The sequence below is a fragment of the Carassius carassius genome, chromosome 33, assembly GCF_963082965.1.
Source record: "Carassius carassius chromosome 33, fCarCar2.1, whole genome shotgun sequence".
NCBI lineage: Eukaryota > Metazoa > Chordata > Actinopteri > Cypriniformes > Cyprinidae > Carassius > Carassius carassius.
Window position 1 is genome coordinate 2,619,675 of NC_081787.1, and position 16,084 is coordinate 2,635,758.

At 39.3% G+C, this 16,084-nt stretch overlaps 1 protein-coding gene across 1 annotated transcript in view; it reads right to left on the minus strand.

The window, feature by feature from the left end:
* The window catches only part of LOC132113511 (slit homolog 3 protein-like), a 58,975-nt gene that overhangs the window by 12,875 nt on the left and 30,016 nt on the right, over positions 1–16,084 (minus strand). The window contains exons 15-26 of the mRNA XM_059521304.1: positions 15,528–15,596; positions 14,136–14,207; positions 13,905–13,976; positions 12,325–12,396; positions 11,586–11,749; positions 10,452–10,576; positions 8,822–8,919; positions 6,340–6,479; positions 4,258–4,351; positions 3,336–3,473; positions 1,886–2,120; positions 275–405 (exon numbers count right to left, since the gene is read on the minus strand). Of these exons, the coding sequence (XP_059377287.1) occupies positions 275–405; positions 1,886–2,120; positions 3,336–3,473; positions 4,258–4,351; positions 6,340–6,479; positions 8,822–8,919; positions 10,452–10,576; positions 11,586–11,749; positions 12,325–12,396; positions 13,905–13,976; positions 14,136–14,207; positions 15,528–15,596 (1,410 nt within the window). The remainder of the gene's footprint in view (positions 1–274; positions 406–1,885; positions 2,121–3,335; positions 3,474–4,257; positions 4,352–6,339; positions 6,480–8,821; positions 8,920–10,451; positions 10,577–11,585; positions 11,750–12,324; positions 12,397–13,904; positions 13,977–14,135; positions 14,208–15,527; positions 15,597–16,084) is intronic.

Below are 16,084 nucleotides of genomic sequence, written 5' to 3' on the forward strand. Positions count from 1 at the left end.
ACCTTTTAGGGGTAAGTAAGGCACAAAGTATGGCTGTACAATATTTATCATCTGTGATAATATCGTAACTGTTGTTTAAAAAGCTGACATTATAGAGTATGTATGAGTACATGCAAAAAAAAGCCCAAAAGCATTCACCGTGTCTATTAGAATGCAGTTATAATGCCTCTATAATTCATGTTATGAAAGTAAAAAATATCTCAGTATGGGTTTTTTTCCCTTAAAATACAACATGCAGAGTGTGTGTGTGTGTGTGTATGCTGTCTATCCTCACCTGTACACTGTGGTTGGGGGGTACTTGGCAACATCGTAGATCAAACGTATGTGTCCCTGGTACAGCTCTAGGGCGAGTGGGTCATGGTCCTCCTTATACAACAGGATGCCATTGTCCTTATCTGTGGCTACCTACAAAGATAGAGAGGGGGTAATGGGAAAGAGACAGCAAAAGATCAGGGAAGGAGGATGGCAGAAAGACTGAGGATTGTCAAAACGATGTACAAAACAATCAAGAGTGCGTGATAAGCACACTATTTCAATACAACATGCACACCGAGACAGAACCACTATAGGCCTGACGCTTAACTCCATGTTTAGTCGAGGGCATCAAATGGAACACCTGCGAGCAAGCTGTGATGGAAAACAGCTCACGTTTATATATAAGCACTAGGACGAGAGAAAAGAAACTGCTAACATTCATACCCTGGAGGCATGTGAGCCGTTAATGTGTCCCTGTATTCAGTTTATGTCGGTGAATGTGTCACAGGAGGACCAAGTCATTAACGCTGTTTAGTACAGTTTTACTAATATTGGAAATAAAAAAAGCAACCTATTTTAATTGCTTTTCTATATTTGAGGTTCCCAAGCGTGTTGCCTTTTAGGGCCTGTTAACACCAACAGAGTGAAATATTCAGAAATATTTCACGTAAAGTGCAATGATGAAATGTAATTCTCTAAAATTTGACTTAATGTTAAAAGTAAATGTCTAAAATATTTAACAATTACGTTTTACTGGACAAAAACTTATATCTGCACTAATTTTACATTTTTACAATTATTTTTAATGCTAAAAAGAGTAGACTTTATGGACATGGTGTTTGGATTCCTTCACACATTTTGCATCATTAATGTAAATTAATTAATTTATTCATTTTTAAACATCTAGGAAAATTCCTGAAATTTAAGATCACTTATCTGAAAGGCCTGTGAATTTTAGACATCTAATGAATGAAAAAAAAAACAATCCAGTTTTTGAATAAACAAACATGTAACACTGACAATGTAACATTGCAGTTTTAAACTTCACTGATCATAGTGATGCACGGTTTAATTTTAAAACCTAAATTACCTAAGACAAAAATTCTGACTTGGATTGGTAAGCACCATTACGTAACTCACAAAGGTCTCTCGATCTGCAGATGTGCTAATAGAACCTGAAACGTAGAGATGCTGACGTCCGCAAGGAGATAAACTGCTACAGAGCTCTTTTTAATTTCTCCTACTTTAATTAACATCAGTGTGCCCACTCAACGGTGAGAAGATAGGATCATTTGTAGCAGATCTAGCGGTTACGCAGGGCCCCTGATTGCAACGGATAACAGCCGGCTCAACCTCTATTACCATAATATATGTCCTCAGGAGAAGAATTATTCACGCAGGTGGACAAGAGGTGACATTATCATAATGTCAGAGAGGCTAAAACTGGCTTAGACCATGCACTACAGATGAAAAACACCTAGACAGAGAGACAGATGGCTTCTCATGGCTGCAAGATGTGAGTTCGGGTGATACGCAGACTGTCCTGAGGCTAGTGATATGTGAAGTCTATATTACAGAAACTGATCTGGGATCCTTTGTTAAGCATTACAGGAAGTGGTTACAGGCATACCTGGAGGGATATGTGCATGGGTGGTCGGATCTTGGTGCCTGAGAGCTCCAGATAGGTATCTTTGCCGAGGAAGTGCACTGTGACCATCTTATGACACTTGGAGCCAGGTGGACACCGGCACACAGGCTCTCCCTCCACGATCAGACACTGTGCTCCATTCTGACAGTAGGATTGATCACATGGACTCGTCTTCTGGAGTAATATCATTGGTGGGGGAGTCTCACAGAACAGCCCACTAAGGAAAGAGAGTATACACAACCGGTCAAAAATTTGAAAGAATTAGGATTTTAAAATTTTTTTAATGTTTTGAAAGATGTATTTTATGCATACTCTGGCTGCATTTATTTGTTAAAAATAAAACTGTAAAATATTATTGTGAAATATTAAAATTGTCTATTTGAATACATTTTTAAATGTAGTTTATTCTTGTGGTCAAAGCTTGAGTTTTCAGCATCATTACTCAAGTCTTCAGTGTCACATGATCCTTCAGAAATCATTCTTGAATATTAAGCATTTCATAGACATGTACAGGTTTACAGTAATATGATATATCACAATAATGAACATGCATGATATTGTTATCATGGGAACTTCAAAACACTGTAAATAATCATTAATTATTCAGATTTTTAGAATGCATTTTAAGAATACTAAGAAAGTTCAGATGTATTTTTTTTTAAAATAACGCTAACATTCTTCTGTAACATTAACAGATAACCTCTGTAACAAATGAAACTGTTTCTCATTATTAATGCTAGTCAATACATAAGACCATATTGTAAACCTATTGAACTTTATAATTCTTTTGCACTTTGAAAGCAATGCACAAAAATTAAAACTAATTTTATTAAAAGAAAAAAAGTTATTATACCTGTAATAGTATTTTTGCAACTTATTTCAATATCGTGATAATATACCACGATAAAAGCTTCAGCAATTATCGCAACATGAACATTTTAAACCATCACATGCCTAGTATATTATTTCAAGCGCTTTTAACTTTCTTTCTTAAATCTAATTCACACAAGAGATGAAGACAGTGTTTGAATATTGATAGAGTGTCAGGATGGGTGGTAAGCCAGATTAATGCAGGGCTCAAGACACCATCAGGCCCTTAATTAGCAGCCGTAGTGGAGTGAGGGATGCTGAGGAGAGAGCTATTGTTCTTCTGTACAATGCCACACACGCACACACAAACCCTAATGTTATAATTAGCCATATGGATATTCATCGTCTGTGCATGTCAGATTGAACTAGACACTATCATATAACAAAGGACCAGCAGAAGCTTGCTTTGTGTGTGTAAGCGTGTTTGCATCATCTATAAAGCCTTTTATAATCATAATGAACACAGGTGTGCAAGTATTCCAGTTTTAAGAAAAGTATGTGCATGTCCATTTCTAACCTATTTTTACTTTTGCAAACATAATTGTGGAGGTAAAAGTCTCACCTGAACCCCTCCTTGCACACACACGTGTATCCGTTGATGGCGTCATTACACTCTGCTCCATGCTGGCATTTGTTCTCCAGACAGTCATTGTAATCCTGCTCACAGTGCTGGCCAACATAACCCGGCAAACATTCACACCTGAAAACACAACGGTTAAGATGCTAAAAAATGACTAGCAAAATGGGATGTCCTAGCACTAGTTAAAACACCGCTAACTATTTGGTAGTGCTAATGAGACTTCATACCATAGAGCCATAGAGTGCACTAGTGCCAACCCCTTTTTCAGCAACATTGGTTCTGGAAGTATTTTTTCCATAAGTATTTTAAAAAAAAAAGGTATTTGTTTAAGTCTTATAAGCCATGAACCAAATGATTATTTGAAAGTGTAAAAGTATATGAAAATCAGACAAAAATACAAAGTTATAAGACTATGTCCTTTTCAATCTTAGTAAGTGATAGAACTACAATTCCATAAAACATTGCCAAATGAATTTAAATGAAGCAGAAATATAAAGTTTATAGTTTAATTTATGGTTGTCTGCATATTAATGATGTGTATGTGTATTATTTGTTTATTTATTTTGAGAATGTAGGCAAACAGAGCTGATTATCTCATTCGCGTAGCTTCATGAGAGTTTCTGTACAGGATCACGGGTAGTTTTTCCTTTACAAATTCTGCTATTAAACAATTAATTTAAAAGTAAGTTGAATTAATGCAAACAGATAATAAGTAGATTGAAGTAAATAATTCATCCTCAGAGCTCACAACAGGTCTGTCTTGACTGTTTTATCAGTTATTGTTAAAAATCACTTTCCTTTTGGAGAAAATGAATGTTTTGAGTTTTTACTTCTGGAAGGCTATTAAAGGCAGGTCACGCAGTCTTTCCGGTGAAATTCTGAGCAGAGATGCTCACACACTCACCTGTAGCCCTTACTGAGGGGGACACACTTGGAGTCGTGTTGGCAGGGGTCAAACCCAGACAGACAGGGGTCAATCACCTCCTCACACAGATCACCTAAGAGACACACAAAGAAAAGGAACAAATGACTCTAACAGTTGCCCTCTCCCAGCGTCCAGAGGTTCATCACATGCTGAAACACTCAGGACCTCTGCTGTCTACGGGTGAAGCTCACAGTTGTGAGGCTAAAGGAACTCTTTGACTGAACATACGGCATGTGTGTCTCGACCCTCCTCGAGGTGTTTTCACCCCTCACACCATCTGCCAGCATTTAGACTATGTGAGGCTTTTTCTCCTCCAGGCTCAACTGAAAACATCTTTGTGTGATGGCAAAGTCTTTCTAGAGCACACAGCTCAGCAGGGTCCATTCGGAGGCACTAAATCACTGCCAACCAGAACCTTCAATACATTCTCTGTTCACGTCCACCTGCTGTAGGATGTCCGGTTCTGCAACAGGCCGTACTGGGTCTAATCCGACCTCCACATCCCTCATTCACCCAGATTCCTAGCATTTCCTGTCCAGCACACTTGCGCTGGTGTTGCTAGTTGCATGGCACAGCAGCAGCCCAGAAACAGATGTACCCTCTCCATGCTCTGGCCCTTGAGACCGGTTTAGGTGGTCTGCTGCCAGGCCAATTTCCTCTAGACCCTTTCTGCAGCAACTGTGTGTGTTCTTGAGGGAATCAGTGCAGTCGGTGTCTACAGTTGATGTTTCCTGCATGCACCTCACAGGCTGGAGTATGGCAGAGAGCTCAAGATAGGGGGTTTTAAATCAAATCTGGATGTTGGTGGTAAGATTTGTACTGACTGATGTTAATACAGAACAATCCTCAATTGTTAAAATACAAACTGAGATACACAAATATAATGACAATGGAGAAGGAATTAATCTTATTAAGAGTTTACCTTTGGAAAAATGTTATTTGCGAGGATTCAACGTTAAACAAGAAATGAAACACATTGCATTTCCTTGTTTGGGGCATAATGGCATATTGGAACATTTCTGTCGGTATGCTAATGCTATTTGTAAATATAGAGTAACCCCAAATTTGTTAATGGTAGTATAAGTCCCAATGTAAATGTAACATATATAAAGTCCCAATCTTCAACCTTCCTTCTCTCCCCTTTCATTACACCCGCATAATTACATACTTTTATTTGAACTAATGAAAAAATATATTCTCTGTAGAGAGTCTGATCTGTAGCCAGTCTGGTACAGATGACAGTGAAATGCAGAGAATAAGATGAGCACTGCATACTTCCTGTATGCAAGAAAAATCTAGATATTTGTGAAATATCAGAGCAAATAGAGGCTCTATCTTTGAAAGACTTCAGTCAGAAAGCATCTCCCCTAACTCCTATTCCTATTTTAATTCCTCGTTTAGGGGAAACCCCTGAGCCGAAGTTGATACTTTCCTGAAACCTAATTGAGAACTCCATTAACCTCTCAGCAACAACATTTCTCTCTTGCTTGGTTTAAAACTCAGTTTTTAAGACTGCACTCTTTAACCGGGCAGCTGTGTGAGCCCTACAAGCTTAAGGATGTGGCCAGGCTTATACCACAGCATGTACACACTCTCTGCACCAGCTGCACCCGCTCCAAGGGAGGTGGCAAAGAGGAATGCCGTTATAATGACAGGGCCCACTAGGAGCAGCTGCACTTCCTATTTTGAGAAGAAGAAGAGAGAACAAGGGCATTGGTGCCACTGGACGGCATTTGGCAGATCTGAAGTGGAAATGAACAGACACCACTTGAACTTTAAATCTGCTTAATCAGGACTTCTGTCAAATGCTGGTTTGTTTAGTAAAACTGCCCACTACCAGTCTTAACATGTATATTATTTTGGTTTCATCATGTTTTCTTAGCCACCTCAGTTGTGGCTGGAGGATATAAATGCGATTGGCACTGTCTTGCGAGTGAAATGGCCTCATTTTGGTAAAACTGAGACAGACAAATACGACAATATGACTAAGAAAATGGTAACAAAGAGTCTGAAACAGTCTGAATGTGTTTACAGGCTGGTTTAATGAGGTTTAACTGGTACCTCTGTAGTTCGGAGGGCAGACACAGGTGTAGTTGTTGATGCCGTCCACACAGGTGGAGTTATTCTCACAGTCGTTGTCTTCACAGTCATCAGGATTCAGCTCACACTGCTGGCCCTCGTACCCAGGCGGACACACACAGCTAGAGGAATGGGAAGGCACAGGACAATGATCGATACTTCAAATGTTAGAACAAAAGGAAATGCATGGGTTTCAGTGATTTAGCTCTGTTGGGTGACACCCTGATTCTGCCAGACTTATCTGTTTCAGGTCTGGAGCCAGAACTGTGCCATTTGTTGCCATTCATGTCTCATTGTATGGTCTTTAAATGTCAACCCAACATCCTTCATCAGTTCACTGCTCACAGCCAACAGGAACACTGAGTTCTGGATTTAACATGTACTGAACACATTACAGGGATAGTTCAGCCACAAATGATAATGGTGGCATGACACAAAACAAAATATTTATTTATAACATTATACAGTAAGTCCTTGTTTATTAAGAATATCAAGATTTTGGAAGATCTTCAATGAGTTAATGAACTCACTTTTCCAAATCCACTTTCTTTTTTAGGAAAAGAACAGACTGAACATTATGTTGAACATCTAATTTAGCTCCACCAAAAACAAGCAATATGATTGTGAGTAGATGATGAGAGAACCAGCTCGTTTGAGTCAAAAAGCTCCCAGAGTCATTGACTGTCTTGGTTCTTTAGTCAAAGCACATATTTTCAAGGTCTTGGTCCTTGAATATGAGTCCAAGATCATATTTTGATGGTCCAAAAATGTATTTAATTTGCTTTGGTCCTCGAGTCTGAGTTCAAAACCATATTTTCATTGTAATGGTCTTCTCTTTATGGGAGCATGAAGACTCTGTCTTGACTCAGACTCAACCCTTTTCTGGTCTCAATCTTAAATTAGGCTCAACTCTCTTCTGATCTCTGTCTTGATTCAGACTCGACTATCTTCTAATCTCAGGTCTTACTTGAACTTTTGATCTTGACTCAGGCTCTGTTTACTTCTCGTCTCACTCTTGACTCAGACTCGACTCTTTTCTGGTCTCTGAATTAAATAAGACTCTTCTAAGTCTTAACTTGAACTTCTAGTCTCAGTCTTGACTCAGACTCTATGTCTTCTGGTCTTGGTCTTTACTCAGACTTGTCTTTCTTCCTATCTCAGTCTTGACTTGAACCTCTTCTGGTCTCGGACTTGACTCAGACTCAACCCTCTTTTGATCTCCGTCTTGACTCAAACTTGAACCTCTTCTGGTCTCAAGGTCTTGACTTAAATTGGACCTCTACTGGTCTCGGACTTGACTCAGACTCAACCCTCTTTTGATCTCTGTTTTGATTCAGACTCAACTCTCTTCTGGTCTCATTCTTGACTCAGACTTGGCCCTCTTCTTGTTTCGCTCTCTGACTCAGACTCAACCCCTTTCTTGACCTATGTCTTGCCCCTTTTCTGGTCTTAGTTTTAACTCAGACTCGTCCCTTTTCTGATCTCAGTCTTGACTTAAACTCGATGTCTTCTGGTCTTGGTCTTGATTTAGACTCAATCTCTTCTGGTTTCTCTCTTGACCCAAACTCGACTGTGTTCTGGTCTCAGTCTTTACTGGGACTCAAATAAGCAGGTCTCAATTGTATCACTGCAAATTACCTTCTGAAATTCCAAGCAGCCCCCAATATCTGTGGGTTTTTTTCTGTTGTTTTGCCTTTCTGGCTTATCTGTTGCTTTCTTGCAACAGTCTTTCTGTTGCTATCTGTAAGTCTTGTAGGTCAGATCCATCAGTGACTGAGGCTCAGTGTTTGATAAACCTCCATCTCCATGGTGACTTGTTGAGCAATAGCAGTAAAACCTATCTCACTATTTAGAAGAGCCCACAACCAGCTGTACCCTCCCACCCAGTCCCTGCCCTATGGCTGCCAACTCTCAGGAGCTATGCAAGCAACCAATATATTCCACCCCCAGACACATAAAAACACTGAAAAAATTAAATCTCTGGGCACATTTGCTGTTTTTTGTAAAGTCATTGTGCAACTCTGTTCCTGCTGGATGTGAAGCGGCTGCCCTGCAAAAATTGAATAGAGGCCTAACGTGACATTACCAAAGTTGTTGGGAGATTTATAGGACACAGGGGATATTTATTGTGCCATTACAACAATCTCCCTGTCTTATGTTAGTTTTAAATGTCCAGGGGTGTAACAAGCTTTATATTTTTAATACACAGATTTTGTCCAGATGTGCATTGTAACACAGGACTTTCAAATTAAATTATTTCAGTTTTTAAATCTTATTTATATCCTTTTTGACACGTTTATTGATAGCGATAGTGGAAACACTGTGCAGGCTACATTCAGATTTATGTTGCTAGCATAAGTGCAAAAAAAAAAAAAAATAAATTCCACATTTCAAGACATAGGTGCAACAATTTCACAGCTATTTGATGGCTGACAGATTATCATTTGTACAGGTCTAGATGTACCTGTAGTGCCCATCCAGTCCAGGTGTGAGGTGGCATGTGCCTCCATTAACACACGGCATGCTGATGCAGGCGTTAATGGGGATCTCACAGTTACGACCCTGAGGAAAGAAAAAGCCTGTGAGCATGGATGAAGCAAGAGCAATCTCAGGTTTTAGCATGTCTGACCCTACAAACTGGGACAAAGGTCACAATCAGATGGACACTTTCAAAGGTGAAGAGGTTAAAGGAATAAAAAGCCATCATCTACAGTATTACATAATGAGTTCTGAGTAAAATGTCAACTTAAATGTTAATCACAATTTACCTTTCAAACTGGGTTAAGGAGTGGACGTTAAAGCCAATCAATGATTAGCGGTGCTGTCTATGGTTATTATTGTTGCTCATACTTATAATTAGTAATCCGTTTTAATCCCTTAACTTTTAACTACCATCCAGAACATCGTAGCAACCACATAGCAACATAATAAAAACACTCAGAACATATTAACTGCAAAGACCATCCTGAAGAATTGTGTTGGCTAGTTTTGCACAGACAAGCACCACTTACATGTTCTTCAGCAAAGATTCATAAAAATCTTGTTTGTTTGTTTACTATTTCTATATGCAGGCCCAAAGCCAAGTTTAGTTTAATATCATGGTTTATGGATGATGTATGTCTTGTCCTGATCCTTTTACTCCGGGGCTGTAACTCCGTGACTAACACTCTCCATTTCAATTTCAGACAAAGCTCTCCTCAAAGGGCCCATATACCTGCTTTCTTTCTCTCCGTCTCTCTGTTTTTTCTCTTTCTCTGTTTCCATGTTTGACTTAATTCAGTACTCTAGAACATTCTAATTAATTTTCACTTATTTCAAGGATGGGAGAGCACCTGCAACTGACCTTGAGAGCTGTGGTTTTAATTAAAAGACAGCTCGCTGGTTCTGTCTTGTAGAGGGCGAAGGGTTAAGCTCTTATCTGTTCTTCAACAGAACAACACTGACAGGAATCCCATAACCAAACAAAAGGGTAATGATTGCACGCTGCATCCAGGACACGCACACACATTCGCAAACCACTCTTTGCGTGAAACCAAGTCTGTTTGATGTCAAACTTTGTTTTTGTTTTTTTAAGCCGTTTTTCAAGTGTTTTTCGATGTGCATCAGCAATCTGCAACCCAGTCTGCATGGAATGATGGTCTAAAGTTTGGTTTATGTTTATAAAAGCAATCTGTTCAAACTCACTGAAGTGAACCGCTACTGATGCCGCATAATTTACATTTTTGTATGGTCCCACCCGGTCACACTTTTCATTTCTCATAGCTGCTTGTCTTTGAATAAATTGCCTTTGAAGAGCAGCTCACATTCTTCACATCCCTTGCAATACATTTGCCATCAGCCCAAGACCTCACTGCCAAGGTCACACCACTGAGTATGTATCCACTACACAAACAACGCCTGCCTGAGTACAATAGGAAATAATCAAGAAACTTCAGATCCAGCGAGTTCAGCTCGGGAAGATGGATGATGAGGTTCTCGTGCATGTAATGATGCACATAACTCATTGGAGTATTCTGTGCAGACTACACGTGTGCAGGAGGACAGGGAAGATGTATGAGGATGTACTGTATGAGGGGCGGTGGATGTTCACTCACCTTGTAGCCAAAAGGGCAGGTGCAGTGGTAGGAGCCTGTGATATCACTCACACATGTGCCGTTGTTCTGACAGGGACTCGCCAGACAGGGGGCACACTTGGACATCAGACTCAAATCTACTGGACCTGAAAGACACACATAATGATAAGCTAAAATGTTGACATTAAGGTCAAACCTTAAACAAACCTGACCATATTTACTTGCAAAATTTTATCTGTGCATGTTATTACTAGACAAATAAATAAATACATAAAAAATAGAAAAAGCAGACATACCTTTTACCAAAATATAATAACTTGTCTCCGGCTGTGAAATTTTTGTATCATTTATGTTCTATTAAGTGTATTTATTATTTAGCATTAGCTTTTATTTTCCAGCTCTCAAGTTATTTTTTGTTTAAGTTTTGTTATGTGCTTCTGTCATTTTATTAGATTTTCTTAAATATTTCTATTTAACTTTATATTTATTTTAGTTTTAGGTATTTAGTAAGTTTTAAAGATAGTTGAGACGGCACCATTTCATCTGATATTTATATTTTATTTAATTCAGCTTTATTTCAGTTACTGAAAACTATTTTTTTTTACATTTTTAGTTAACTTTTTTCATGTAATGTCCACTTTTTATGAGCCAATAAATTCTGATCAAATCAAATCAAATACCCTACAGTTTTTTTTTTCTCTCCTCAAATATCTTATTTTATTCTGAAACAATGCCACTGCAAACTCAAACGTTCTCATAAAAAAGGTAGTAAGCTGGGGTGGTACCCTTTCAAAAGGTACAAATACATGCATTTTATGTACTAGTATGTACCATTTATGGGCAAAGAAGGTACAAAGATGTAGCTTTTTAGCTTTGGTTCCTTAGGCTACTGCCCCCCCCCCCCCCACCTTTTTAAGAGTCATTTCTCTCATGCTTAAATTTTGGAAGTTTCCTTTTTGGAGACTTATTACTGAGAGAAACAACAGAAGTATGACAGGTATAATAAGTATGACATTATTTAGGGAGAGAAAGAGAGAAGAAATTGAATCAGGACATGGCGCATACCAAATTTAAATCTGCATTTGCCATATGAGCACCATGGCTCAATGTGTCTGAAGCAGATGTGTTAATTATGAAAAGGAGAAATTGCCTCACCCTTGCACTGGAATTGACTGAGAGGGGTGGTCAGCAGCAGGCGGTCTGCCATGTCGGGTGGTCCAGAGCAGCGGGCGATGCCAGGCTCTTTAAACCCAGCCTTCACCCACTGAGACAACCAGCGCAGCTCGCAGTCACAGTACAGGGGGTTCGCACCCAGAGCCCTGGATTACAGGAACTGGGTGTTAAACTTTGTTTGAAATGATAAATGCATTATAATATCAGTATGATCCATTGGCCAAGTGGATTTATCCTTGTGAACACAACTCTTCCTTACAAAGCCAACTTCTTTGGTTACTACAAACATCCCAATTGCACTTCCATCAATTCAACAGGCCCTTTATTCCTCAATGGGGATTTTCTCTGATAGTTCTTTTCAATGAGGAAACAAGGAGCTACAGTAGCCCCGCTCCAAACCGGCAAGAGGAAGTACAGCCAGAGAGGAAAAAAGCAACACCATCATAAGCCTCCATAAAAGATGCCTTTTAGCTGTAATAAAATGTACAAAGATTTCCTGTGAGGCTCGGTCTCCGAGCGCAGAGCACAAGGCTGCTCTCTCTCTCTCTAGGTTGTACCCGGTAATGAGGTAAAACTTACACTGAGTCTAAAGACCTGAGTTGGTCTCTAAGGCTGAGACTGGGAGTCCATCATTAATAGTAGTCAGAGTGCATGCTTTTACACACACACACACACACACACACACACACACACACACACACACACACACACACACACTTACAGATGAGACAGAGATGTCAAGTGGCTGAAGGCTCCCTCTGGAATAGTTGAAAGGTCATTTCCGTGGAGAGTTCTGAAAGAGAAGAATAGAAAGGAAATGAAAAAAGCATGGAGCTCTGGGAGTTGGTTCCATTGTTTTCCACAATATAAACGTAGATAGAGAAAGACAGGGTTGGACATTCACAGCATTTAGTGTGGATTATAGGAAACCGCTGCGTTCTGTGAGACACTGGTGGGAACGGCTGATTTGCATTGAGATGTCATTGTAAGCTGTCGGTTCTGCTTAATAATTTCTCCTGTTGTATTACGGGTCACTCGACCCACATATATACACTCAGACCGCAACCTGAGAACATGATTGGACAGCTACGGACCTTGAGGCCAAGTAAGAGCTGGCCCTGGGGCATTCTGGGAAATTAAAAAGTGACAATGATGACTGCCTGGCAGACTAAGCTTAAAGAGGCCGGAATAAGGTGGGCGTCCTTTGGTGTGTTTAAGGTATCTGTGCGCACCGGGTGATGATAACCTATCCAGCATCCAGCTTAACGCAGACAGACATCTAAGGGTGTCTCTTTACCTACAGTCACACATTTCAAACTTCATTTTTATTAAACAAACATTTCAAACAGACATTTTTATTAAATTGGTCAAATCTCAAATAAATGCTCTTCTTTTTTCAATTCTCTGTTCTAAGAAACATGGTTTCCACAAAAATGTTCCAAACTTTTGAACGGTACAGCAATGTTCGCATAATAAATATTCAAATGATTTATGTATATTTTACACTTTGTTTTAGAGTATTATGCTTTTAAATTCTCAAAGCAAAATTTATATTTTATTTCCATACAATGAAATGAAAAAATAGGTGTAGAAAAAATTACAAAGAAAAAGCAAATAATGAATTAAACACCAAATTTTGAAGCAGGAAAACTGAAAAAAAAAAATCCAATAATTTCCAACAGTTCCAGCAATCTTTGTTTTAATTTACAACTTCAACAAATATTTTTAATGTGTAGTTTTGAGACTGAGGCTATGGAAGCCAGTTTCCGTCACTGAATATAAGATAAGATAAGATTACTTATCCCACAATTCTGACTACTTTGACTACTGAGATACAACTAGCAATTTTAAGAAAAAAAGTCAGTATTGTGAGATAAAGGGTCATTATTCCTTTTTTATTTTTTAATTGGCGGAGACGGGCTTCCATATGAGTCTGTAAGTAGTCTGGTAAGAAAAATAAATGATGAAGGCCTGGTCAAAAGTTTCCAGGACCATTTGAATGTGACTTTCATATAACCAAAAGAAAAAGTCCACCCACAGGACTTTAAGTGCTCTTAAAATCTATTGCTTTGTTCCTTCAGAACCTGCTTATGCTGTGAATGTGCTGTTCTAAAGCAGCTTTGTTCAGGCCCTAATCTCCTGAAGTTAAGTTCATGAGGCAGGTGTTGTGGTGCATGGGGAGTCTGTGTGTGTGTGTGTGTGTGTGTGTGAGAGAGAGAGAGAGAGAGAGAGAGAGAGAGATTGATGTGATTATGCACCAGATCGCTGGTTCATCAGGTAAAAAACAAAAGGGAGTCTTACAGCAGGCGGAGAGAACGCAAGCCATCAAATGCATGAACCGGGACACAGCGAATTTGATTATAGCTCAGGATACTGCAGAGAAAGAATATGAGTGAGACACAGAGACAATGACAGTGAAACAGTCATTTAATGTCAACCTTTCTGCCCAAAGTTTTGACAAAACTGATCAAGTTCACAACACACGTTGACACAGAAACTGTGTCTGATCGTTATATGATGGCGTTAACTTACAGGGTGGCGAGCTGCGTCATGTTGCTGAAGGTAAGAGGGGCAAGAAGACTGATGCTGTTATTACTGAGGTCTCTGCAGAGGAAACACACACAAACACACAGCAGATTCAATTACACACCCTCAGATGAATGTTTACAACGTGCCTTCACAATCCAAAGCCAGGCTAACGCTTAGAAAAGAGATTTAATCGCAGTTCCTTTCATACTGGTTAAATAAAGGCTATTAACTAATGACTTCAAACATGCATAAACACTTAACCGTACACAGCAAAAAAAAAGAAGCAGTTGTGGTTGCCAGAAACTCACTCAGTAATAATGTTTGAGGGATTATGGGATTGCATGTTGCCATATTTTAAAACTTATCATATTTCCTTAAGCGGTTAAATGTTATACCAAGATACTTAAAGCACCAAAATCTGCTTTGTATAACTTAAAAAATGTGCTGATAATTAACATCTAAGTACACATGCCAATACAAAGTCACAAGATGAGTTTATTATAAGTGGCCTGTCCACAAAATATGGCAGATTTTCATATACAAGTGGTACATATGCTCTCTCTCTCTCTCTTACACACACACACACACACACACACACACACACAGACAAACCCAGCATAAGGGTAATGCACACTGCTTCATTTTATAGTATTTTTTTAAGTTAAATTGAACAATATTATTACAGTAAAAATCCATAACGTGCTATTTTAAACCATTTACTATTCTTCACAGTACATGCTAATCTACCTTACAGTTAAACAGTTAACAGGTTTTTACTGTTTACTGTTTAATTTCAAACTTATTATTATTATTATTTATTTTTACAATGTGAGATTTGTGTTGTATACAGGTACAATGGATAACGTGTCTGACTACGGATCAGAAGATTCTAGGTTCGACTCCTGGCTGGCCTGCCCTGTGCTTGGGGGAAGTCGTGGCCTAATGGTTAGAGTGTCGGACTCCCAATCGAAAGGTTGTGAGTTCGAGTCCCAGGCCGGCAGGAATTGTGGGTGGGGGGAGTGCATGTACAGTTCTCTCTCTACTTTCAATACCACAACTTAGGTGCCCTTGAGCAAGGCATCGAACCCCCAACTGCTCCCCGGGCGCCGCAGCATAAATGGCTGCCCACTGCTCCGGGTGTGTGCTCACAGTGTGTGTGTGTGTTCACTGCTCTGTGTGTGTGCATTTCGGATGGGTTAAATGCAGAGCACAAATTCTGAGTATGGGTCACCATACTTGGCTGAATGTCACTTCACTATACAGTACCTCATATTTTCTGCAGCTTTGGAAATATAAATAATTCTGTATACTTAAAATAAACATTCAAATGAAGGCATTAAATGCATATTAGGTCCTTTTGGATAACAGTGTGTGAGAAATGAATAAATTACATACAGCAGTGTCAGGTGTTTCAGATTAGCAAGCTCTTTGGTCACGGAGGTGAGGAGGTTTCCTTCCAGGTATCTGAAACAGTGAGAAAAATCCTGTTAACAGTCAAGTTTACAATCCTCACACAAGCTACAAAGTAAAACCTGGTTCATTAAAAGTTTTATTTCATGCTTAAAATCTATTTTACATTGGAAGATATAGACTTATTTCCACAAAGCCACAAAAAAAAGCCAAAGACTGGTCCTGAAGTGTAGCTGCTGGGATTGTTTATCTACAAAATCTACTCTTGGGTGAGTTTCATCCTAGTTTTGCCATTTTGTGACTTGCTAAAAGCCCTCTCTCCTGGACACTGCGAGATGACTGGACACAGATAGATGGGGCTTTGACAGGGAACTGATGGTCTGCTATCAAAGCGATTTGATAATGGGGTCGGTCACTGAGCAAGAGTATTGTCTTCAAAACTACGACACAGGAGAAGAGGTCAATCCTGCTGGAGTTTTCCTGTACAACCCAAAAACAATTACTGTCCTTCTGCTGAAAAACCGAGAGTGTCAAGACAGGAT